We start from the raw sequence: 25,759 nt of genomic DNA, 5'->3' as shown, positions 1-25,759 counted from the left end.
CTTCACTCACTGAGAGAAGCTTGTCAGATTGTTCAGCTGCACTTTAGCTGAAGCTTACTGGCATATTTATGGATAAAAATGTCAACACATGGCAGTATAAAATCATAAGTGAAGTAGGGAATATTTAGTTTATGAGAAACAATTTCACCTAAAGGTCTGGCACCATTTCTTGCTCATATGTCATCTATATTGGACTAAGACATCAAATTAATGAAAACTCCATAGCAGCTTATTATGGATTGTGATATTATTCAGTTTCTATATTACTTTTTATAAAAGACCTCGCTTTTTTACAAAAGATGAGGTTCATCGTTTGACTGCAGAGAATCTATCACAGGGTGTTTTCCTTACATTTTGAGGTTTTGACTTCAGCTTTAGGGTCATGGTTATCTGTATTCAGGTGAGTGTCCGGAGTGCTACAGGTAAAGCCAGCAAGCTTAGTTGGCCATTGCGCAGACATCCTGCTAAATAAAATTTCATGTTTGTGTCTGTGAACACAGAGCTGATGTGCTTTGCCAAAATGCTCCAGTTTTGTCTCATCTGTCCAAAGGTCTTTTTTTTTTTTTTTTCCAGAAGCTTCATGGCTTCTCAATATGCATTTTGGAAAATCCCAGTCTTGCTTTTTTATGATTTGTTTTCAACAGTGGTGTCCTCCTCAGTCGTCCATGAAGTCCACTTTGGCTCAAACAGTGACGGAGGGTGCCATCTGACACTGATGTACTTTGACTGTGGAGTTCACCTCTAACCTCTTTACAAGTTGTTCTGTGCTCTTTGGTTACCATTCATATTAATATTGTATTAATTTTCCTCCTTCGGCCACATGCAGGGTGGCTGGCTACAGTCCCATGGACCTGAAAACCTCTGGATAATGTGCAGCTGTAGACACGGGAACATCAAGCTGCTTGGAGAAGGTCTTGTAGCATTTATCTTTAACATGCTTGTCAATACTTGTTTTTATATGTCCTGAGGCAGTGCTCTGCTTAGCTGTCTGTGGTCCATGTTCAGTGTGGTTTGATGTTTGATGCCCTGTGAATTGATGTTATTCCAAGGTTGGGCAGGTCAACACGGTAGCAGCAAAGCTAATACTGAGGCCTCAAACGTAGAGCCCAGAAACAGTGACTGAAGCGACATAGCTGTGTCCATCTTTTATATACAGTCTTTGGGAATTGATTGGATTGACTGGCCTTTTCAGCCAGCCTCAAGTTTGTTTTTGGCACTTGGGCTTTTTTTTTTTCATATCCAGTGTTTACAGCTTTGCTTAAACACCCCTACAGTTGGTACACCTGGCACAATACACAGACAAGAGTCAAATCATTTGAATTACAAAGGAACCATTTATTGGGATAGTTTCAGTTCACATTTATGTTAAAAGTACCACAATTAAGAACATAAAAAAATCAAGTTTCCCTTTCAGTGAATTACTGTTCAACATTGCACAATGCCCAACTCTGGAATGACAGTCAATGACTGGTCCTCTGTCAGGAGTCAAAAAATCACAGAAGCAGCAGAAATCTTAAAATCCTCATCAGGATGGATCAGAAATTGGTTTTAAATTTTTTTTTTTTCTTTACACAAGGTAATACAAGCTAGAATAAGAACTGGCTCTGCTGGCACTCAGGTCTCAATGATTAGGAATTTAAGAGTGCGAACGTGTGAAATACAGATGAGAGAAATGTTCCAAATGAACAATGACGATTTGATGAAGACAAGTCAGAACTCATCCAGGTCAGGACAAACACAAAAGGGAAAACAAGAGAACATATTGAGCTTTTTGAAATGATGCAAAGCCCTCAAACAGCTTCACTCTCTCTTAAAACATTCCCATTAGCACCACTTACAGCTTACAAAGGACCATTTTCTTTAAAAACAATGGAGTCATCATCATTCAGCTGGATGAATCATGAAATACCACCTGACTGAAACCAGTATGAGAAACTCTGAGCCATTTGGATATTTAAAAAAAAATCAGCTGTAGGAACTATGCATTATATAACTTCTCAGGAAGTTTCACCAGGTGCGGTTCAGAACCATATTTTTGTCTTCATGGTTTGCTGCACAGCTCTGTCAGTCTGTCAGCACATATCACTACACCAAGACTCACTAGAAAACAAAACAGTGGCTTCAGTTTGCAGCTATGAAATACAGTAGACACAAAATGGAATAAACTTTTTGTTTGGATTACGCTCTTCTCATTAAAAAAAATGGCTTTAAAGTCATCTTAATATTAGGTACACTGACACAGAGCTGTGCTGTACATTTTTTTCATGTCCAGTATCCATCTAGGCCTGAGGCACAAGTTTTTTTTTTAACCCTTTCTCAGAGTTATTGCATTCAAAAGACAGACAGAATCTGCTTAAATCAGGCCTCCAGGGGCTTTGTCTGTTTTCACTGCCTCCATCCAGACTCTGATTAGGCCTCCCTGCTTATTTCAGCTAAAAAGCCTCTTGGCCCTGGCTTCCCTCTGATTAGAATCTACGCTGGACGGGGGTCTTGGCAGGCCAGCACTGGCATTCAAGTATCAAAGCGCAATCTGAGGCCAAAGTGATGCAGCTGACATCATCAGTCTCCAGGACTGCTTTCAAGGAAATCTTCCCATGGAGACAAACAGAGATGTGGGTGAAACCCTATCTTTGGTGGTGGAGAAATGACGACAGCACGCTGTTACATCAGCCTGCACTAATTTGCAATGGCATGTCAGGTTTGGGGTAGTGAGCATTTCTGCTGTAACATGAGGGTAAGATTTAGGTTAAAACAAAAACAGCTCCTCAGGTGGGAGGCAGCCTGTTCACCTTTGCTTTCCTCATTTGTTCGTGTTAGGGACGGCATTTCACAGATAACACAGTCAGGTTAAAGGAAAGGTAACAACGGGGTGGATCTGGACAAAAAGAAATGATGACCAATCATGCGTGTGAAAGCCTACAAAAGCCTGCATAGCAACTTCTGATGACCCGGCAGATTTTTCCTGGTTCTTCTCATCTGTAGCAGCCGCTGAAACGGGTGACCAGAACACGTTCTCTAATGTGTTTATGCAATATCTGGATTCAAATGTAAACAACACGTAAACAGGATTTGCGTTAAAATGGAAGTCGCTCTATAATGACACACACCATATACCATCCAGTCATATATGTACACAACCCATTTCTCATGATGGGTGGTCCATATAAACATCTGGCACTCATTCAGCCTGCAGACAACAACACTGACTTCTGCCTACTCTCAGCTATGCTCGCATTAATCTTACAGTACAGCCCAGGCTGCCTGGACCCAGTACGCTCATTTTAAGCTCTAAATTTGTATTCATGGACTCTATTAGAGTAACTCTGCATGATTCATAGTTCAAAGTAATCCTTATTTATCTTATACTGGGCCTTGGTGGAGCTCCTCAGTTCCTTTACTATCTAATGAGAAGCACCTTCCCTTTAAGCCAATGGGGGCTTCTGTCCCCACAGTCAGAGTAATGTGCCTGAGATGACCATATTAGGGCTATCCCCTCTCACTGACATCATACAAGGATAGAAAGCACCAAGGTTAAACTGAGTGTTTAGATCAGTCTGAGCTTTTGGCTCACAGAGATTACTTGCCCACTTACTGACCTCATTATTTGAAACATTTGAAGTGAACACTGACCATTTTAACAGTACACATATGACAAAACAAGGGGGAAAAAAAACTCGTTAGGTCCCCTTTAAGAGCTGAAGTTGTGGGCAAACTTTGATGTTTCCCGCTGCTGCCTTTAGGTGACTTTTCCTTAAAAAGATGCTGAACAATCTTGAAAGCCTTCAGTGAACCAATATAGCTAAATTTTCTCTGCCATGTTTTTCCCTCACCCAGCAGTGGAAATATTAACAATGACACCACATCCAGGTTAGCTGTCCACACTGCCTTTAACCTAGAAATAAGATCTTAGAAGGAATGGTAGGAAAAAAAGGAATGGTTTGATCCTGTAAATCTGGGGTGATTCTTGTCATCCAAAGTGGTGGTGAAGAGAGGAAAGAGAGCCCAGAGTACGTCTTTCCAGTCTGAGGCGGGCTCTGTGCGATCAAACGATATACAGGGAGGTGTGTGATTTCGGGGCTCATTAAACTGTCTCCATGCTGTGATGTTTTTGTCTGCTCTCCTATTACATCATAATCTACCAAGTCACACTGAGTAATTTCCACCTTCCTTAGCTGTCCTCCATACTCACATTCTTCAGACACAGTCAGGCACACATAAGACCCTGTATGTGATCAGTGTGGAGCCTCCCGTTCCAGATGTATTTCTTAGGGGAGGAGGGCCTCGCCCTCTTCCACCCAGAGGAGGTTCAGGACCTCGGCCTGCCGCTGCTCCCGCTGGTGGATCCTCCGCAGGCGCAGGATGTAGAGCAGGATGGCCAGCACCACCACCAGGATGCAGAGTGAGAACAGGTGGTGGTTGTAGACGAAAGAGGAGCGCAGCCAGCTGGGGTGGTTCTGCCGCAGTGCTTCCTGCTGCAGGTCCCTGGAGAAACACGCGGGGCAGAGGAAGCACATGTTTAATCCAAAACAAATCCTTACTAATGAGCAGAGCAGCAGGAACAGCATTCTGTTTAACTGGTGTGTGTGTGTGTGTGTGTGTGTGTGTGGGGGGGGGGGGGGGGGGGGGGTCAAGTTGTAACTTTCAAAATAAGATTTCTTCAGTTGTTTGGGGATGTAAAGGGGATTTGTTTTGAAAACATTTCAGGTAATCAACATTGTATTCATATAATGCCGTGTGCTTCTTCATTCACTTTAATTCATTTGGTTTAACTTTGCAAGTTTCATTTCAGTCCTGTAATGAACTAAAATGTACATGCCATCCAGCTGATTTTAGACCATGACAGAATAAAGATGTAAACTGTGTTTTTCACAGCAAGCAACTGAATATTCCTCTGAAACATTTGCAGGGACAACAGGAGCCACTGAGTGAAACTAACAGCCAGCTAATGTTGCTGCAGGAAAAGTGTGATATATCATCCTGCAGTTACCTGAGAGGCAGGAAACGGGTTTTGTACAGGATGGCCCCCAAAGTCCACTGGACCTCCTTGTCATAAACCAGTTGGGCTGTTTTCAGGTTCGGGTAATCGGTAGGGAAACGGAAACCTGAGTGCAGCACTTCATACATCCAGGCTGACTTGAAGCACTGATACCTGGAGTAAAAAAAAAAAAAGAGCACAGTAATGGGTCAGAGGGGGCCAAACTGACACATGTAAATGACCAGCACTACACCTCTAGTGGTTCAAGGCAAACCTGCAGCATCTGTGGGCAGGAAGAAACAAAGCAGCCATTTAGACTAACAGCTGCAGACAGAGCTATGCAAATGTGCACCACCTGCAGGCAAAAAAGGGAATAACTTTTGCAAATTTGCCACCCACAGTAGATGTTAGGGATGTAATTTCACAGATAATAAAGAGTTACATGTTAAATTTCTGTGTATGTTTGAAATTTTATAATGTATGTTTTAGTAAATCTAGTACTTGTGCAGTTTGGCTGAATTCTGACTTTGCTGTGAGATCTTCAAGTGTGCAATTTGGAGTTAGTGAAGTAAAGAACTGAGAACAAGTGAGCAGTTCACATTTATTTGCTTTGGTTTCTTGTCTAGACCGTCCCCAGCAGTGACTAAAATGTCTGGGTGTGTCTGCGGCTCCTGGTGTTACTGAAATAATCCACTGCTGTTCACGGGTAGAAGTTCCAAGAGAGCCTCATAAAAAATTTTTTTTTTTAAAAATCACCCTGAAAATCTGCACTTTATTACTGTTCGCTAGACTGAATAAATATTTGTGTATATTAAATATTTGGAAATTTACGCGATTTAAGTCCAGTTTTAGAAATTTGGTTTGTTGACAGACAAATATGCATACCTGTGTCAAAAACCCTACATGGAAAAAAACCTCAGAGTCTGTTTATACTTTTGCTTTCTCTCCTATGAGCGGTGCGCGCTGACAGGTGCTTAAAAACAAACAAAAAAACCCCAAAAAACAGCAAACACAGAAGTGGCCAAAAACTGCAGTTCCTCGAATGACTCCATAGCTGATAATCTCCTTCACGACAACTGTATGAGAGATTACATTTTTATATAATTCACTAATTTTTACATTACAGTTTATGGAATATGAGAGCGCAGCTGCTTTGGGTGACAGGAGGTTTAAGCCTGTTTTCTTTTTTTTTTGGCTAGGCAAATTTAGCATCCCATTTAATACTGCAGTGGACTACAAATACACTAACCAAGCTATCTAGACTGCGCGAGCATCTCCCATCTCACTTTATACAGGATCTTATGAAAAAACTCACACATAGAACTGAAACATCCGCAAAGGATGCCACAGCCGTGTGTGTGTGTATGCACACGTTTTCATGTAAAATACATGAAAAATGCACTTTATTTATATATTACTGTAGGAGATACTTTGTGTCAGCATGAAGACAGCCAGAAAAATGAACTTACTTCAGTCTGCTGATGTCTGCCTGCTGGGAGAAAAGCTGGTCATCCAGACGCTGTTTCAGTGTCGACCATTTGGTGGAGCAGTAGTCCTGTTAAATAACCCAAAACAAACACGTGAACTTTCACTGAACCAACAGCAGAGGGTAAAATCTTGTCTCTTTGTCTCATGGAGTGACTGGTGCTGTGTGTCTGGTACCATCAGAGCTCTGGAGAATTTCTCACTGTTGTACTGCCCTCCTATCCTCAGCACGTCCTCCATGCAGTAGTAAAACTCGGAGAAACCGTAGAACTCACTGTTGCTGAAGTTGATGGGAGCCTGAAAAAATATTATATGACAATTTTTCTTTGCGTGTCTACTTTATGAAAAATAAAGGCAAAGCTGTTCCCTGAGCAGTGATTTCAGTGTGAAATTATGAATACAGTACAAAACCTTAGTACTATCATAAAGGTCTGTACCTGATAGACACCTCCTGGTGACATGGTGCCATTGTGGAGGCCCAGGAAAGGTCGCACGGCCTCCTGACACTTGGCCCAGTCGCCCTGACCCCTCAGGTGCAACGTGTGATTGTCCCGGACTGCTGTGTCCGACACTCCGACTGGCAGGCAGGGGTCCAAGTAAGGCTTGTCCTCACTCAGGCCTGTCTGTGTGGTTAGAAGTCTGGAAAAAAAACATTTTTAATTACATTTACTTTAATTACTGAGCTGCATGAAACTGAAAGAACATGAGAAAGAGGTTTAGAAGTTACAACATGAGTCTTCAATTTAGAGAAATCACTGAACTAGAATGAAATATTGGATCAGTTATGACATGTTTAAAAGACTGACTCAGCATTGTCAAATTAAGTCATTAATATAATTATTATATTAAAAGGTTTCCAGTCCTGACTTGCATGTACATTATATTTTACATCACATGCCCCGATTAGATTTCAAAGATGTGTGTTTGTGTGGCAGGTAGAGGGCGCTGTTTTTAGGTTTCTGATAACACCTGACAGAAAAATGACAGTATTTTTACAAAGTTTAGCAAAACCTAAAATGCAGCAAGAAGCAAACAGAGACAACAGCCACAGCTGTGGGAAATACTAATTTGACTTTGGATAACAGAATGGCATGACAGGAGACGAGAGGGTACCGATCATCCAGACGCTGGTCTCTTATGGTAATATAACCGGGAAAAAGGCAAGTTTTTTTTTTTTTTTTTGGCTTTAACTTAATTTTAAAGTAGTTACATTAAATGAAATGTAAAGTAAATGTTGATTTCATAATGTAGTAGCTACAGAATAATAACACCAACTGCCTCTACACATCAATTTCCGTACGTTGCTCCGTCCCCAGGAAAAATGAGACTCGACTGCAGGGACAGTGCTGTAATGCAGCTGCCCTCAGATAGCTGAAATATTGGACACTGAACCGCCTTGAACCTCTGGTAAAATGAAGGGCTCTATTGTTGGAGGAGGCAAAGGGGGTGAAGAGGTAGAGAAGAATAAAGTTACAAGAAGAGTGAACGTCAGATTAATATTCACTCAGTGGAGAGAACTCCTGCACTTGATCTGGATGTAGTGGCACAGGGGGGAGAGGCGGCAGTGCAGCTGTCTATGCCAACTTTAAGGAAAAGGTAGATATTTTCAGGTGTTTCACACAGGACTTCAAACATTAAAATAAAACACTTGTGTGAGTAACCTGTTCTTGGTGAATGTGCTGTTGAAGAGCTGGTCCTCGTAGCGCTGCCTGGCCATGTTTCCTCCAAAGCCCAGGAACGTGGTGACGTACACTCGGTAAACGTGCTGCGTGTGCTCAACATCGCAGCCCAGATTAAACTCTGCGAGGACGCTCTTCCCTGCCTCCTCCTGAAAACCACACTGAGGTGTTACGCTAATGCAGATGAGACCAGCCTTCCAGACTATTACACAGGCAGGACAGGCCAGTAATCATGCTGTTACAGTTGCAGTGACTGATGTCTCAGTGCACTTCCTTACTTCTTGAGGTGAGTTGAAGGTGATGGCACTGGGCACCTCATAGGCAATTTGTAGTGAAGCTCCACCCATATCCATGATGCCCACTGTGCGCCGTCTGCTGATTGGCTGCTGGCTCTGAGACCCTGTTGTCACCTCAACTGTGGCATCCTCTAAAAAACCCCAAAACAAACAAACATTTAGTGATTCTGGATAAAATACACACGTAACAAACATTAGTGTGAGTTTGGTTGACATCATGGCTCCTTCACACTTACCCTCGTCAGCATGATCGAAGCGTCCCAAGACAAAGTTAATGCCGATCCATGCATACACGCCTTTAAAGTAACAGGAACGTGTCATTTCATAGTAGGAAGACACAAAAAAACAGGCAGAGCAGTTAGATTTAAAGTGTGACCCCTTATGTAGAGACTCTGTAATTCCATTTTTTCTGTACTTAAGGACTGAAGCCACTATCAGGAGGGTAAACAAGCCTGGGAGCTCACCTTCCTGTTTCCCAGAGATGACTTCAACGTGGGAACGGGAAAACAGGAAATCAAACTCCAGGGGGACATCAGTGACCAGGTCCTCCAAAATGTCTGCCTGCTGGCTACATGCAGAGAGGTACGGCAAGACGTGGGAGGTTTTAACCAGTCGCAACACAACACAACACAACAATACACAGAGAATCAGAGAACAGAAAAGTCTAATTAAATAGTTTAACAAATTTTCTTCCAAACTGAGACTATAAAGACACAGTTCAGATAAACAGAGAGTGCATGAAGATCAAAGACGCAAGACTTAAATCATGATTTGAAAATCGTATCGCCACTTCAAGACTCTACAGATAAAAAATAATCACAGTGCAAAATACACTTTTTTCTGTTCACCTTTCCTTACTTTGTCATATTTATCCTTTTACAATGGCAGATGCTCATATTAAACGTATGTACAAGTAATCCTTGTGAGCCAAAGCTTAGGCTTCAGACTGATCGAACTGCCTGTTTCTTTCTTTGTTTTTTTACTCCTGACGAATGATACGAATGGAGATGATATCTTAAATAGGATAAACTCAGCCACACTTCTCTGGGTGAAACTACACCCACCAGCTGTTCAATTGTGCGCAAAGGGCAACCAATTGGCTTAAAGGCATGGTGAGGGGAGCTAAAACAGCTTGTTGCAGACAGTGGATAAACTCTGGAGCTGCACAAGGCCCAGTATAGCATAAATAAGCTTTATTTTGAACTGTGAATCATGTAAAGCTGCTCAGAAGACTCCAAGAATAAAAGTATGAAGCTGGAAATGAGCAGAATAACAGATCTGCTTTAAACAAATCAGGTCAGCCTGAGCTGTACCACCCGCTGTTCAAACCTCTGTTTACAAGGTGCAGCCACTCGGAAGAAAGGTGACTAACAGCAAGGTGACCTCACAATGAGGGAGGCTATATCAGCTTGTCTCCAACAGAGGGTGAACTGAAGGGCCTTAACACTACAGGACAAACCGATATTATTTTGAACAATAAATCATCCACTGTTAATCATTTGGGCAAGTAGAATCCAAATGATTCACAGTAGACCCGGAAACGACCACAACAGGTCTCCCTTAAAATAATCATTGGGTTAAAAACTGATGCACAAGTTGTTGTTGCGTGCTGTTCTGTCTACCTCTCAGGCAGCAGCCGCATGCCAGCAGTACAGAGGATGTAGAGCGGCGTTTCTTTGTGTTTGTTCTTTGGGACATGAGCAGCAGCAAAGCTGAGGAGAGGATAGAGGTAATCACTGGCCTGTGTTGGTTTGTTTGCCAGAGTGGAGATGCCTGAGAGAACACACACACACACAAACACAGAGAGAGTACAGTCAGGTATTAAAAACAGACCAAAACTCACAGATTTCCAGCTAGTTATAAAAGTACAGCTAGAGACAAGTAGAACACAAATATGATGCTGTCAAGATAAGACAAGGTTGGACGGGGGTTAATTTGGGTCATAAAATGACTCATAACCTTGTACTTATGACCTATAATGCAGGTTCCATACAACTGACATGACTTGACCCATAATATATCAGTGAGCCCACTTTATCAGCTCCAGTCTCACAGGCTCTGACTTTCACTTTTTTGGCTTTGAGCCAAAGGGCAGACAGTCATCCTCTCATCTGCCTCAGTGGCACCATTCGAGTCAGTTCACGAAAACAAAAGAACAAACAAAAGAAAAAAAACAAACAAACAAAAAACATGAGACGGACCCTTCCACCAGGCTTATGACTGAGTTTGATCACATCTCTGTAGAAGTGGTGATTCTTGATCGCCACAGATTTTCATCTCTCTCGTACAAGTTGGGGTTTTATATGATTAAAGTACTGAAATGAAATTAATTAACACAGAATTGCTACTTTTGTCTTGAGCTTTTGCTACAAAACTGCTCCACATTCTTTCTCATGTCGCACAAGAAATAATAAACCTGCAATTCTCAAATGAACAGCATTATTTATACGGAGATGGTGGAAATATGAGTATATGTGCAGCACCGGTGCAAAGACGCTCCGACACTCTTTTATCCTTGTAGCGAGAAAACAGAGTATTTATATATTTCAGGTATAGACCTGGCTGAAATTCAATCATCACTGAAGTATATTCCACGTTTAGGATGTGCTGATTGATACAAGATGTCAACTCATCCACTGAGTAACATGCAAGAAAACATTTCACCCTAAAAGTTGCCAGCAGCTGGTTGCCTTTAAACAGCACAGCGAGTCGAGTCATTTTGTTTCTGGTCTGCACATTAGCCAGTAAACATGAAAAGGCTAAAACGGTTACAGTTCAGCAAAACTAGGAACAATGTTTCTTCTAATTGCTCATTCATTTACAGCAACACTGTAATTCATCTCATACTGCCTCACTTTTATTTACCTCAACTGCTGAGCATAACCGGTCTTTCCTCCCTCCTTATTGAGTAGAATTTGTTCTGTTAAGGTTATTGCATTACATCATTTATACAACTTCATCATTTCCTGTATATGTTTTGGCATTTCAATATACAGAAACCTTTCATATCTTAAAAAAAAAAGGCTTTTATAGTGAAACATTTGCTGGAATGTGTTGTGAAAAACTCAAACTGGTTTCCCTCTGATTAAATGCATACTTAAAATTATCAGCGGCTCAGAAAACTGGTTATTAACTCGCGTGTTAATCTACAACACCAGAGAATAAGAAAGAACATGCAACCTACACGGAGAGAGAAAAGAGGAGACACGAGAGGGAAAGCAGCGAGATGTTAGGAACATGTAGGATGATGAAGATGGACAGACAGGCAGAGACGAAGATGTAATGAACCAGCATTAATTCAGTGCTTTTCAAGTCTTAACAACTTAACTATCTTTATACGCAAGTGCACGTGTTACTGCTGTGCCTCACTACTTAATCAAATAGCACTGCACTGTTGTGCATGCATACAGAGATCTGAGTCCTCAGCAAGCTTGAACCTGGTACAAAGAAACACTGCGACAAACTGGGCTGAGAGCGAGCCCTGCTTCCTCACCAGGTTTGATCTTTTTGACGACAGTGTTGTGGTCCCGGTCCCTCATTTGTCTGATGTCCAGTAGGGTGTGGGGGTTCCCGTTGTGGGGGGGCCAGTAGTACACGAAGACCCTAGAGCCGCTGCTGCCACAGTCAACCACGATGCCATAATTCAGAGCAGAGTTGAGGATGTCAGTAGCCTCCATGGACTCAGCGATGGAGAGGTATCTGGAGGAGAGCCAACAGAAACATTAGGAGATGAAGAATATACGCCTGCACAGAAAACAGTATTTGTGTACCAGACAAAGCTGTCAAGCTCTTTTGGGTTGGCTGGAGATCAGGAGGTAGAGCAGGTCATCTACTAATTGGAAGGTTAGTGGTTTGATCCTTGGCTGCTACAGTCTACATGCCAAAGTAACCGTGGGCAAGATACTGAACCCCAAATGCACTCATTTTGAGTGTGAATGTTAGATAGAAAGCACTTAGGTGTAGAAAAAGGGTGCGTGTATGAATGGCTGAATGAGGCATGTTGTATGAAGCACTTTGAGCGCTCTACTAAAAGCGCTACATGAGAACCAGTCTATTTATCTTAAAACACAGACTATTTCTGTCTTTTTTTAGCTCCACCAGCATGCTCTTTCCTTTAATCTATTTGAACCAAATGTTCTAAATATTCATACAAAGAAACCACAGAGTGCATTTATATTTTTTTTTATAAATTATCTGTATTTTGAGAGCTTCCCTTGTTTACCGGAGAGAACACCTGCAGTCAGTCCCACATACTGAGTGCTTTGAACAGCGCTCACAAAGCTGTTTACATTAGCTTTCCACTCCAGCATGCTTGAAAGAGAGGACGACTTGCATTATTAGATTAATGGTGGCTGATTATGAAATGCACCTACATTTAAGGCATGTTTTGGCACATCTCCTCACCATCCTGTAACCTGACATGCTCGATTACCAGTGTTTTCATGCTGCGTCACTGTGCTGATTCCTAAGAACCATGCTTAGCTTCTACAGCATTGACTGGAAAATATTTGGCTTTTAGAACTTTAGAAATGAAAATTTCTAACAAGAAAAAATATCAGAGTGGAATATAAGTGGAAAATATGTTACCAAAAGCTTTCAGATTTGTAAGACCCCCACTTTGTCAACCTTGTTTCATTTCTATATCTGTCCACTCACTTGTTAACTTGGGGCCGTCGCCGTGTGCCCCAGAGCTGCCTTTGGTAGGTTTCCAGAAGGAGGAAGGCAGACGTGATGAGCAGCAGCAGCAGGAGAAGAAGCCTCTGTCTTGGGGCGCAGCCCAGAGACAGCAGGGACACACTGCAGTACCAGGAGGCTGGCAGGCAGGACAAAGTGATCCTATGGAAGAAGAAAACACAGCAGATGCTGTTATATAGGGTACCAGTCAAAAGTTTGGACTCACCTTTTAATTCAGTGGTTTTTCATTATTTAAAAATTGTCTGCATTGTAGATTAATACTAAAGCCATCCAAACTATGAAGAAGTACATATGGAATTATTTAATAGACAAAAAAGTGTTAAACAAACCAGAATATGTTTTATATTTTATATTCTTCAAAGTAAGCACCTCTTACTTTGATAACAGCTTTGGATTTTCTCAGTCAGCTTTATGAAGCAGTCTCCTGGAATGTCTTTCAGTAACAGCTGCGCCTGTCAAGAGTTAATTTCTTGAAGTTCTTGCCCTCTTAATGTGTTTGAGACCAACATTTGTGTTGTGAAGAGGTAGAGTTGGTATACAGTGAATAGCCCTATTTGAGTAATGTTCTGATCCATATTATGGCAAGAACTACTCAACTAAGTAAAGAAAAACGACTGTCCATCATTACTTTAAGAAATGAAGGTCAGCCAATCTGAAAAAATTTCAAGAACTATGAAAATATCCTCAAGTGCAGTCGCAGAGACCATCAGACGTTATGATGAAACTGGTTCTCATCAGGACCGCCACAGGAAAGGAAGACCAAGAGTTTCCTCTGTTGCACAGGATAAGACACAGAAAAGGTGAGCGGATGGTTCCTACATGTGTAGTTCCCACCGTGAAGTACGGAGGAGGAAGTGTGATGGTATGGGGGTGCTTTGCTGGTGACACTGGTGGTGATTTATTCAAAATCCAAGGCGCACTAAACCAGCATGGCTACCACAGCATTCTGCAGCGACATGCCATCCCAACTGGTGTGCGCTTAGTGAGACCATCATTTGTTTTTCAACAGGACAATGACCCCAAACACACCTCCAGGCTATGTTAGGGCTGTTTGACCAAGAAAGAGGCTGATGGGGTGTTGTGTCAGATGACCTGGCCTCCACAATCACCTGATCTAAACCCAACTGAGATGGTTTGGGATGAGTTGGACAGCAGAGTGAAGGAAAAGCAGCCAACAAGTGCTCAGCACCTCTGGGAACTCCTTCAAGACTGTTGGGAAACCATTTCAGGTGATTACCTCATGAAGCCGATTGAGAGAAAGCCAAGAGTGCACAAAGCTGTAATCAAAGCAAAAGGAGCCGACTTTGAAGAATCTAAAATCTAAAACATATTTTGGTTTGTTTAACACTTTGAAGTTTACTACATGATTCCTTAAGTGTTCCTTCATAGTCTGGATGACTTCAGTGTTAATTTACAATGTAGGGGAAAAAAAAGAAAAACACTGAATTACATTAAAGATCTGTTCTGTTATGCACCAAGCCCTTATTATTGTGATTAGTAACGCCTGTGTTTTCCCATGGCTGTAAAAAAAAAAAAAAGGTCAGAGTGCCAAACATCAGGGCTTCACGGGAATATTCTCATAGCAGAAGCTGTTATCAGTTTCTTACCTTGCCATGTGTCCACGTCAGCAAAGGTACAAAATGTCACAATTGTCACCTCATGGCGGCTGCAGGCTGTTTATGCTGTTGTCAAGGGTTTAGACTTTTCTTCTGCTGTAAGGGAATGAGAAGGAAAAAAAAGGCTCAGCCATTTAAACAGCGCCATGCTGTTTATTCTGCAGTTAATGCTGGATGAAAATAACACATTATTTTCCCCAACTTAATAAAACTTGTACCACACAATAAATTCTTTATTCCAATCAGCAGGCAGTCTCTACACTGTTGAGTTTTATTTACTACAACCCAAAATTCTAGAAATAAAATAATATAATTTATTTGTTTGACTTACAAATTAACCAGTTATTCTAACTTGTCTGAGCAATAAGCATACTGTGCTTCAAATCTGTGATATTTTTAACTCCCGTTCTGTATTTGTGAGACATTCCTGTAAAACAGGGGAGCTCCATTTTAGCACAACCTTTGCTTTTTTTCACAGCCCAATTTAACAAGCCTACCTCCCCGTTATATAAGCTAAAACCGTTACATAAAACACAGTAACTGTAACTGAAACCAAGTAACAGGGGGGAAAACATCTTTATACAGTATCTACGTTGGCTACAGATGTTGCTATCACTGATAATAACTGTTCAGTTACAAACCGGCTACGTTTACGCACTACTGATAACCATCAGCACCCGTATGCTATCAGTCGCTCTTATACGTACTTACAGAAGGCTCCTCTCCGCCATAGCAATAACGTACATTAATAATACTTGTTTGTTCTTCGACAGAAAAGATGATAAAACGCTTTCTTCTCTTACTGTTTTATCGGTAGATTAGTTTAGAGACCGCGACGAGTAGAAAAGGAAATGACCGAAATTTCCAACAAAATTTCCGGTTAGCCCATTTGGCTACGTCATCATCACGAAAGCCGGGCGTTTACTATGCTACCTTCAAGTACTGTGGGAATAATCAGTACTAAGCACGCGAACGACACAACGATGAGATGGGAAATAATTTATTTATTTCAAATCTGGGAAATTCTTTTTTTTACAGAAGTTGAAATAATAATAATAATAGATAATCTTTTATTTTGATGAGTTGGTATTGTGTTTCCTCGAGACAAAAAAGAGAAATTATCACAAGACAGTTAACTTTGTGATGTTGAAAAAACATTAATACACTCTACTTGTAATTAAAGAATATTAACTGAATTGCCCACATGCCCTAACTTTGGGTGTAGTTCAAGTTTTATACAAACTTTATGCTTAACACTTTGGGATGTCCCATTGCCGTAGGCCCACGCTCGTTTCATAACGAGATGTTACGAAAGACGAGGTTTAAACTCCGCCCACTTTCCCATCCGCCCAGACCAAATTGGCTAATTGAAGCGAGTTGTCCCTGACTGACAGCTAACCTAGCGAGTCAAATTCATCTATTGCTGCGGCACACTGACAGCCAACCAAGATCCCACCCGTGCTTCCTCCCTGTTCCCGGTCTCTGTGCAGCTGGCTGCCGCGCACTTTCTGTTCCCGGTCTGTATTCACAGGCTACCGGGAAGAACGCTTCAACGGGCAGGTCGTTGGGTTTGCCGATCTGACCGTGCCTGAAGGGCTAACGTGATTTATCTGAATGGAAGCGGACGGTTTCATGTCCCGGCGAACGTCCGTGGAAGCAGCGGGCGTCGACAGCCGGGTCGGTGGCGCTGCAGCCGGGGCAGAGATTCGATGGCTGGGCGGCAGACTGCTGGGAACCACGGGAGGATTTCATATCTCACCCAGAATGACAGGAGAACAGGACTTTGCACCGGTGTCGCATCGCAGTACTTCGGACATTTCGACTTCTCTCGAGACAGAAATAGACTATGAGGGACTACCTCAAGGAATGGCCACCAGCACACACATGCTAGCTGGTGCCGTGGCTGGAATCATGGAGCACTGCCTTATGTATCCCATCGACTGCGTCAAGGTATAAGAGCAATGGCATATAATAGACTGCGAGTTTTAAACTGTGTCGGGCCCTGTTTGTCCATCTTTGAGCGCAGCAACTGGTTGCACAAAGCTGAGCCTGACGCAGGCCTCTTTACAAGCCTGAGCTCGATTGTCGCTAGCTTACAAGCTAACGGGGGTAACCTTGCTAACAGAGGTCAGTTAACCAACTAACGTTACATAAACGTAAAACTACAAAACACAAGGTGCTCACTTGGCTGCAATGAAAAGCTCAATATTAGTGTGTATGTTAATCTTCACCCAGCTTCTATTTGGCTGGATAAGTGATCTGTTAGGCTTGATAGTTGCTCACTGAGTTGCCGCTTTGTTAACTTGCCGGTTAGGTCAAGTTTCTAGCAAGCATGCATCCTGTATGGACAGGTTTATAAACCCGTATTTTTATTTCTTTATTTATCTTGTAGCTTTTTCGATCTGAAGTGGAATCGCAGATATTACACTTTGCTGCACCTTTACACAGGTCAGATTCAGTGAACTGAAGACACACATCACTTAACCCCATGGCCATTTGTGTGGCTATGCCCAAAGCCTCCTATTGCTCTGTGGTGTAAATAATTATAGATGGTACTGGTAAAAATGAGCCCGAAAAAAGGAAACAGCTGAGATTTGAGGATTATCTTTAAGTTTACAGATTGTCAAAGTCTAATACCAAAGAAATGAACACAGAGGGAGAAGAAAAAGTGACACTGGGGACAGTCGTTTCCTCGATTCCTTTACATTAGTCGGAGCTACGTTTATGGTTGTAGGCTGCATCACTGATTCTTTACTGTGGAGAAATTGTCCAAGAGCCATGGTGAAAGTCCAATGTGTAGCAGTTGAGCAACTCAAATGGGTCATTCGGCACTAGACCAAAAGTCAACACACTGGTTAAATGAAGCGGACGGAGGGAGGTGTGGCACCACACTACACTTTACAACACCTTTTGCTTCTGTGAATGCCATAACTGGGTAATTTTAGGATTACCCAACCACGTCTTCCTGTCATATCAATATCTGTGCTCAGTGCAAACAGTTGCAAAGATTCAGCACATTCTAGTATTCACCGTGCTTTAACGGGAAACGTTCAGCTGAGTACATGTTAGGATGAGAACTGACTAGTCAAATGTATTTAGTATCAGGAGATAAAGAAGCAGCAATTCTGTGGTTTCTTGTAGCAAAGGTCAGTCAAACAAAGCTCTCATTCATCATAAATTCCAAGTTGAAGATTTAGGAAAAACAACCTCAAACTTGATCGTCCTCTTGTTTTTAGAAACAGTTTTCATTACAAGGTTTTGCATCAGAGTCAAACCATGACTCACAAATGTGTGGTTATTTCAAATTCTTATTCACTAAGTGTTTAAAGATGCAATCAGCTGCTGTAGAATCCTGTCTATATCTATAAAGAAGACATTAAGAGATTTTAAAGCCTTTTTCCCCTTACTTGTCTCAAGACTGTCTCTTGCTGAAGTAAGAGGAGGAAGTGCATAACAAAACTTTGTGGTTGAAAGTCTTTCTTCTGAAGGAAGTCAGTTTGGATTTAATTTATTGTAAAAGACAAATTCCTTTCATGCCAATGCGTTTTTATTTTCATAATCAGTTTCCTGCTGGCATCACATGCAGCTGATCAACATCTTTATGTAACACTGACAATTATGCTTCAATTCATTCTTTCCACTGTTTTCAGTGTCTTGTTTCCTCATTGCTTGAAGGCAGGCAGAAAGCATAATGTCACGAATCTGTTTTTGGTAGAAATTATGAAAAGTTGAAAGTTTGAACTCAGAATGACCGTAATGTGTGCTCAGTGCACCCTGAATACATCTTTCTTCATGAGGGATAAATGTTTACACTAAGATGTTCAAGTTGCTCTTTTACTTCCTGGTTTTCTGACCATTACAGCGTCTAGTTTAAATGCATTCCAATTTTTTTCCCTTAGACCCTGTTTTTAGCTTTATGATCCAGGGCTTGCTTAAACATGATGAAAGCCCATTTTAGAATAAGCTGATTAGCAGCATCTAAGCTTTCAAAGTAAGTGCAGGGTTATTCCTGCATATAAAAGATTTTGGCACCCACCAAACCTGAATCCAGTCTCAGTGCTGGGAACATGGATGCTCTTTAAAAAAAACAAAAACAAAAAGAAAACTGCAGTCTTGCTCACATTGTGGATGACTGAGCACATTCCATGTGAGTTATCATTTCCCAGAAGCACGAACCCGGAAAGTCCAAGTAAACATTTTGCCAGGAGAAGGCTATGTTCCCGGCTGTTCTTGTAAATCAGCTGTAATCAGCTGGGAAAGTTTTAGGGATTGTGACACCGACATCTTTTGGAGTTTAAGAATCTTTCTTTTTGCTCTGGTAGTCTGTTACTTTGATCAGCCATGCATGATTCATTAGCGTTTGTTGTCCAATGAACTGTACTGCTTATGTATGAGCAAAGCCAATGGTAGACTGTTTTGTCTGGCTCTGTGTCCTGGCACTCAGTTCTTGTTTATGGTTAATGACTCTAATTTAGTCACATTTTGTGCAATATTATGCACTTAAACACTGGATGATTTCCAGTGAAAAAGCGTTCAAAATGACACATACAGCAGTGAAACTGCTCCCTGTCTTTGTCATCTGTGATCATTTTGTCTCGATTCTTTACTATAATAGGAGTTAAATTTTTTTTCTTACCACAGGCTTCCTATACTGTCATCACTTGCAGCTGCAACACTTAAAAAAAAAAAGTGCAATTGTCAAAATGCAAGAACCTCTTTTAAAGGTTGAATCGAGAACTGCAGCATGAAACCAGACAGTACAAAGTGTTACAATAAGAAACACACACAGAATAGGCACACTGTTTAGTGAACACAAACCTAAAGTTGATCATTTGCATCAAAGCCTTTCTACTGCTCCATCTATCAGAAATTAGCTGTTCAGGAACTCTGTACCTCTGTGGGGGTGGGGTGGGGGTACTTTATTCTAAAGATATCACAATGTCCAGTGTATATAGTGTTTATAATATATAGTGGGGTTAACGCTAACAGCCACAAGTTTGTGTTGATTTTAAAAATTCTACTTAATTCTTCTTATGCCCACCAGGAACTATAAAAGGTGTGATACAGTTTGTTTTGTTCTTATTGTAATATTAATTTAAAAAAAGTTCACTGTTTCAAAAAACCCTGGACAGAATTAATCTTGAGCCCATGGTAAAATTTTATATAAAGATTATTTGGATTATTGTCTAATTCAGTATTGTTTGTGTTTTCCCACATGACCTCAGACTCGCATGCAGAGCCTGCACCCAGAGCCGGGCGCACGCTACAGGAACGTGATGGACGCCCTGCGGCAGATTGTGCAGACGGAGGGGGTGTGGCGGCCGATCAGAGGCGTGAACGTGCTGGCGGTGGGCGCGGGGCCTGCCCACGCTCTCTACTTCGCTTGCTACGAGAAGATCAAGTTCTCACTCAGTGACGCTATTCATCCCGGCACCAACAGCCACTTTGCAAATGGTAAGATGCCTCACAACCAGCAAACCTTTACGTTGTATTAATGGTGCTGAAGTTTGATTATATTTTCATTTTTTTTTGTTTTTTTTCTTCCCCTTCGACCTTTTGAATAGAATAGAAAATGAATACAGTAGAAATTGATAGAAGGAAGTGACCCTGACTGTGTTTACTGACAGTTTCATCACAATTTTTGAAAGAAAATGATACCCGGGGATGCAAGTGTTTTACCTTGCTTCTAGGATGGGAGGCTGTTGTGGTTGCACCTTTAACTTTATTCTTATTCATTTTTTTTGTCTGTGTTGTGCAGGAGTGGCAGGCTGCGTGGCCACACTGCTGCACGATGCCATCATGAACCCAGCGGAAGGTAAAACCGCCACCTTCTCTTCTCTGCTTACGTCAGCTCACGTGATGTGCATGCAGTCACATGTGGTACATTCTGCACAGTAAAGATTTAGTGTTGGCCTATTTAAAGAAGCTCAACCTACTTCAGACTGTTACAGACGTGCAGTGTTTCCGTAATTAGGACACTTGGTGGAGCTACAGGCTCAGCTGTACTAGAGGCAGAGCTGCGCACAAAATAGCTTTTACAACATCAGTCTGGTAATGACAGTTACATTGAGATGTGCGTTTACTTGAGAAGGTAAACATATTTTTGCAATTCTGTGCAGAATGTGATAGGAGATGGTCATACATCATAGAAAACTTGTGCTTGATCAGGTTTTACTGAATGTGATTAATTAGGAAGCTGTTTCCTGTCTTTTCTTTTAGTTGTGAAGCAGCGTATGCAGATGTTTAACTCACCTTATCGTGGTGTGTTGGACTGTGTGGGCTCTCTGCTGAGACACGAGGGCCCAGCTGCTTTCTACCGCAGCTACACCACCCAGCTGACGATGAACGTGCCCTTCCAGGCGCTGCACTTCATGACCTACGAGTACCTCCAGGAGCTCCTCAACCCCCACAGACAATACAACCCTTCCTCCCACGTTGTATCCGGTGCTCTTGCTGGAGCCCTGGCTGCAGCTGCCACTAGCCCCCTCGACGTCTGCAAGACCCTGCTTAACACGCAGGAGGCTCAGGCTGTGCATATGATCCAGGCGGAGGCAGCAACGGCAGCTGGAGCAGTTGCATCGGCCCCCGGCAGCCGCCACATCTCTGGCCTGGGTGAGGCTTTTCGGATGGTGTACAGGATGGGAGGCATTCCAGCCTTTTTTAAGGGCGTCCAAGCCCGCGTCATCTACCAGATGCCCTCTACTGCCATCAGCTGGTCCGTCTACGAGTTCTTCAAATACATCATCACCAAGCGGCAGCATGAGAGACGGCTGCATGGGGATCGGGATGGGGACAAATGAACACCTGGAAACACGACTGGCTATCAGCATCTCAAAGGTTTATTCCACCATAGTGAACACCAGTATTGGTGCTGGTTTCTAAACATCTGAAGGTTAAAAAAGGTCTTTCTGATTCTTTGAGCAGAAAATCAATAATCTTGTTTACTGATATCAGTTATGATATCTGTTGTAGTTCAAAGCAGGTGGTAAGATTTACAACAAACATAACTAGTCTGTCATTAGATTAGGGATTGACAAAGTGTCCATCTGTAAGAAGATTGCCTTGAAATAACAGGAAGTTCTGGTTCCAACTTTTTTTTTTTTTTCTTAGTGTTTAACACGACAAACTCCCAGCATTGGCTTCCAAAAAGGAAATCATTTGTTGTGGCTAACCAGTGTTTCCCACAGATGCAGATTCTCTTTGTGGCAGAGGATGTGTACACCGCAAAAGGAGTCACACTTACACAATGAGTTATAAAATGATACCATTTTACTTGTCCAGTAATTCATGTCACAAATTATTGTGCATCAGCTGCATCGCCAGTGAGTCTCTCATCTTGCGGACAAAATCCAACTCAGCCCTGACTGGTCTTTGGAGCCGACAGCTGCAGTCCAAAACCAGTAAAGTGGCGTCCATCCATCCATCCATCCATCCATGGGATGAGAGTGTCCCTGAAGAAGCAGCTGAAAGATACTGATAACCAGCACAATGGTAACTTGGCCAACAAGGTAGCTGATGGGACAAACGTGAGACAGAAGGGGCTAGGACTAGCTAGTTAGCCGAAAATAAACTTCCTAATTAAGAGCGAGGGGCCATTATGGCGTTCTCTCACACCATCAGGAAATGAATGAATAAATAAAATGCTAGAGTCACCAGATAAGCCTGGCAGCCTGCTCAAATAATCTGTGTGTGGGAAGCACTGCTAACAGTAAAATTAAATCTCAATTTGTCCCCACTCCCTCCACCCTCTTATGTATGTAGTAAAAAATGACTCAGGTTGAAGTGCTGACTTTGAGCTTTCGTTCAAGGGTGTTTATATACTCGCTTCAAATGAACTTTGTATGAACTGTAACATTTTATGCATACCCCTGAAAGGATGAAAAGTCCGACACTGATGGGAAAATGCTTGAATGGCCTTAAATTTCAGCAAGTTAAACCTCATAGTTGTGAAGTTACTGAAGAACTGCACTGTGGCTTAGATAAGACCCATCTCCTAACTGCACAGTTTGGGTGTTGAGTTGAAAGTGCTACTGCCATTACACCTTCTGACCACAGGGGATCGCAGTTTTTGTGGTCCTAAAACCTAAAGGAAAATTAGCGGTTAGAGAAACTTTTAAAACAAGCTTCATAGTTCAGTGCCTTTAGAAACTCTGTAGGGCATTTGGGCAGAGGAGTGTTTGGAGGTCTAAGACGCAGAGGTTTGATTCCTCTGTATCAAAGGTTTCCTCTGTTTTCAAATGTCCACAGAGTTCCTTTTAAAGGAGGCACTGTGCAATGTTGTTACTTCCTCTTGTTGCACAATGTGGAGTTACTGAATCAGTGCTGTCAAATAGACAGTAGGGCTCAGCTCAAAGCAAGCAACACAAATGTTTTCAATGTGGGATCACCTGAATTTTACTGAACCCTCTTTGTCACACAGCCTGTAAGTTAGTGTCTCTGTTTCAGAAAAACAGAGACACCAACAGAGACAAACATGGTTTTGGATTGAAGAGTTAGCATTTGAGTGGAACGTGCAGTGTGCGCGCGCGTGTGTGTGTGTGTGCGCGCGCGTGTGTGTGTAAGTTCAGTTTTATGGAGAACATTTGTGATTGAGCTTATTTGGTCTCAACACTGTTGAGACCCAAACAGTAACATGAACTAAATCAGGGCAGAAAAAAGTATGAATTCACTCAGTAACTGTTTAAAAAGTCTTTTCTTTTTGCTTCATGATAGCTTTATATTGTCACTTCAGTATCTTTGCACTAGCAAAGTGCTTTTTCCAAGCCCATCTGTATGGCTTTTAATTGGATCCATGAGACTGGGCTCCTGTTGTCACCAGTAGGATTTTGGAACTTTCCCTCATTAGCGCAAATGTGGCGATATGGAAAACCATATTTTTACTACAGAGAGTACAAATAAGGTAAGAGTGTTCATTTTAAAGCAGGCATATTTGACTTAAGTTTTTTTTATTATTATTATTATTATTATTATTAATAAACCACACAGCTTTCTATCACTTCAGTTTTTTAAATCATATTCAGGACAACAAAAGCAGCTTTGAAAAATAAACAAACTGATTTAGCTACAAACACATGCCTTCAGTTAGCCGCCAAACAGCCAACGCACAACTACTACAGAGATACAGATTTAATGTTTTTTTGAAGCCATAAAACTAAAAGAAATTGTAATAATATATATAAATATAGATAATTAAAGCTCCAAACATGAGGCTAACTTGTATGCTGAATGATACAAATTTAAACTGCGCTGTAAAAATGCAGATTTTTGTAGTGTCCAAAGTCCTCACCTGAAAGGTAGCCAAAAGGAAAAACTTTATTATTTTAAGAGCAGAGACACCTTATGTATCTGAGTATTTAACAATGATTGCCGGATTGTTTCTCAAGTTTCAAAGTTGGGAACCCAAAGACTGAGAGCAACAGAGGGGAGGAACTGTTGGTTTGTCAAATGACAACACTAATGTGAAATGCTTGCACGCTGTTTTAAAGCGACACCTGTATTTGTGACTTGTAAATAAACTCGCTAAGGCAGCTCCTCGCAGAAGCAGGGTCTTCTCTTGGTGCTGGCTCGCCAAGCGCTGGACTATTAACGTGTCTACTGGTCTTGCTTTTCCTCAGCCTCTTCTCTTTCATCAGTTTCTCACCTCTTTCACAGCACTCCGCTCACATTTCGGACCCGAGGAAAACAGTTGCTGCAGTTTTTGAAAGCAAACTTTTCCAAGTCTTGCTTGATACGAGACTTTTAGCTGCTTGACATTTTCATGCCCCGAGTCAAGGCCCTGCAACCATGTGAAGAAAAACCATATATAGACATGATCCAAATGCCTCTTCAGAGTTCATTTATGATGGACTGTGGTAAAGTGGGAATCTTCTCTGTGGTCTCACAAATCAAAATCAGATTTTTTTTTTTTTGTTGTTTTTTTCTGGGAACCTTCATTGTCAAGTCTCCCCTTGTTAAAGAGGAGTGGGACCATCTGGCCTGATAACAGGACATAATTCAGAAGCTAAATGCAGTTGCTGGAAATTAAAGCTTGCATTTTCAGCACCTTAGATGTTTTATAAATGCATTTTATAAATTGGGTGCGAATATTTGGACTGGCTTAGAATCATTAATTGTAGGAATTCCTGAACATAAAACCTTAAATGTAATCAAAATTTGATATGGGGTGTATTAGTGCGCATTGCATGGGTGATATGGTGTCATGATCTGAGGGAAAAATACACAAGCTGCCAGCCAGAGGACGTCTTTATCACACAAGACCTTCCTTATTATAGCAAGACAATGCTGAATTGCATTCTGCACGTATTCTAAGAATATGGCTCTGCAGTAAAACCTCCTGGGTGCTAACCTGACCTGCCTGTCTTCCACAAAAATATGGCCCAGGAGCCCCCGTATTTTTGAACAACAATAAACAGGAAAACAGTGCTTTCAAAAGCAAAGCAGTTGGTCTTCTTAGCCCCACCCACACACCAAGAGGGAAAAAAAAATGACACATTACTGTGTGCTGCTCTCACTACAGTTTAATTCCAAATGACCCCCACCCACCCCCGCGACCCTGAAAAGGATAAGCAGAAGAAGATGGGTGGAAAATTTGTCAGTGTTACCATGTGATATGTTGTCTCTGGGAAATCATTGCATTATGTCTTTTAAGCAGTGTCCCAACTTCTTTGGAAGTGGGGTTGTAAAGATGTGGTGGTGGTGGTGGTGGTGGTGGTGGTGGTGGGGGGGGGCTGATATATTGTTAGTGTTCTGGATGTTTACAATATAAAGTAAAAATCTTAATTTGATTTTGTGCACATAATTTGGCACACGCTGAACCAAGACATAGACCAATTCATACTAAACAGATGCAAATGGTGTTTTGAATTCCTGTGTTTAAACTGTGTATTTAACATTATTTTCTGAACCCATTTCATGATCTTTGAGTTGTGGGAAATTTTGTTACAAAGAACTAATCAAGGGCCAACAAAAACATTACAAAATATAAAATAAATAATAAAAAATAAATTACATAAG

At 41.7% G+C, this 25,759-nt stretch overlaps 2 protein-coding genes across 7 annotated transcripts; one reads left to right on the top strand and one right to left on the bottom strand.

Moving 5' to 3' along the window:
* Positions 1–1,314: 1,314 nt before the first annotated feature.
* Positions 1,315–15,644, bottom strand: LOC115780625 (ectonucleoside triphosphate diphosphohydrolase 7-like). Of its 5 annotated transcripts, none has more exons than XM_030729942.1 (14): positions 15,550–15,644; positions 14,738–14,842; positions 13,092–13,271; positions 11,929–12,134; positions 10,058–10,208; positions 8,900–9,003; positions 8,672–8,731; positions 8,418–8,566; positions 8,122–8,288; positions 6,898–7,099; positions 6,638–6,757; positions 6,445–6,530; positions 4,988–5,149; positions 1,315–4,482 (listed from the first exon to the last, which is right to left on the bottom strand). In XM_030729942.1, exons 2-14 carry the CDS (start codon positions 14,743–14,745, stop codon positions 4,266–4,268), a joined length of 1,812 nt encoding a protein of 603 aa, XP_030585802.1. In that variant the 5' UTR covers positions 14,746–14,842; positions 15,550–15,644; the 3' UTR covers positions 1,315–4,265. The 5 variants fall into 5 exon arrangements, with proteins under 5 accessions (XP_030585802.1, XP_030585777.1, XP_030585793.1 ...); XM_030729917.1 differs by having other exon boundaries at positions 15,454–15,626; XM_030729933.1 differs by having other exon boundaries at positions 14,738–14,839; positions 15,454–15,626.
* Positions 15,645–16,119: 475 nt separating this feature from the next.
* Positions 16,120–24,332, top strand: LOC115780784 (mitoferrin-2-like). 2 transcript variants are annotated; one of them, XM_030730197.1, is made up of 4 exons: positions 16,120–16,696; positions 19,972–20,200; positions 20,505–20,550; positions 21,048–24,332. In XM_030730197.1, exons 1-4 carry the CDS (start codon positions 16,361–16,363, stop codon positions 21,544–21,546), a joined length of 1,110 nt encoding a protein of 369 aa, XP_030586057.1. In that variant the 5' UTR covers positions 16,120–16,360; the 3' UTR covers positions 21,547–24,332. The 2 variants fall into 2 exon arrangements, with proteins under 2 accessions (XP_030586057.1, XP_030586049.1); XM_030730189.1 differs by having other exon boundaries at positions 16,122–16,696; positions 20,505–20,561; positions 20,966–24,332.
* Positions 24,333–25,759: the final 1,427 nt, after the last annotated feature.

Source organism: Archocentrus centrarchus, chromosome 1 (genome assembly GCF_007364275.1).
Source record: "Archocentrus centrarchus isolate MPI-CPG fArcCen1 chromosome 1, fArcCen1, whole genome shotgun sequence".
NCBI classification, from domain to species: domain Eukaryota; kingdom Metazoa; phylum Chordata; class Actinopteri; order Cichliformes; family Cichlidae; genus Archocentrus; species Archocentrus centrarchus.
This window is presented reverse-complemented; position numbering and strand designations above follow the sequence as displayed.

Coding starts and splice junctions, on each gene's coding strand:
- LOC115780784 (XM_030730189.1), top strand. CDS start 16,361: ATGGAAGCGGACGGTTTCATGTCCCGGCGAACGTCCGTGGAAGCAGCG. Junction 16,697..19,971: donor ATCCCATCGACTGCGTCAAG/GTATAAGAGCAA, acceptor ACATGACCTCAG/ACTCGCATGCAGAGCCTGCA. Junction 20,562..20,965: donor CATCATGAACCCAGCGGAAG/GTAAAACCGCCA, acceptor CTTTTCTTTTAG/TTGTGAAGCAGCGTATGCAG.
- LOC115780625 (XM_030729942.1), bottom strand. Junction 9,004..10,057: donor ATGCGGCTGCTGCCTGAGAG/GTAGACAGAACA, acceptor CTCTGCATGTAG/CCAGCAGGCAGACATTTTGG. Junction 7,100..8,121: donor AGCACATTCACCAAGAACAG/GTTACTCACACA, acceptor TTTTTTTTCCAG/ACTTCTAACCACACAGACAG.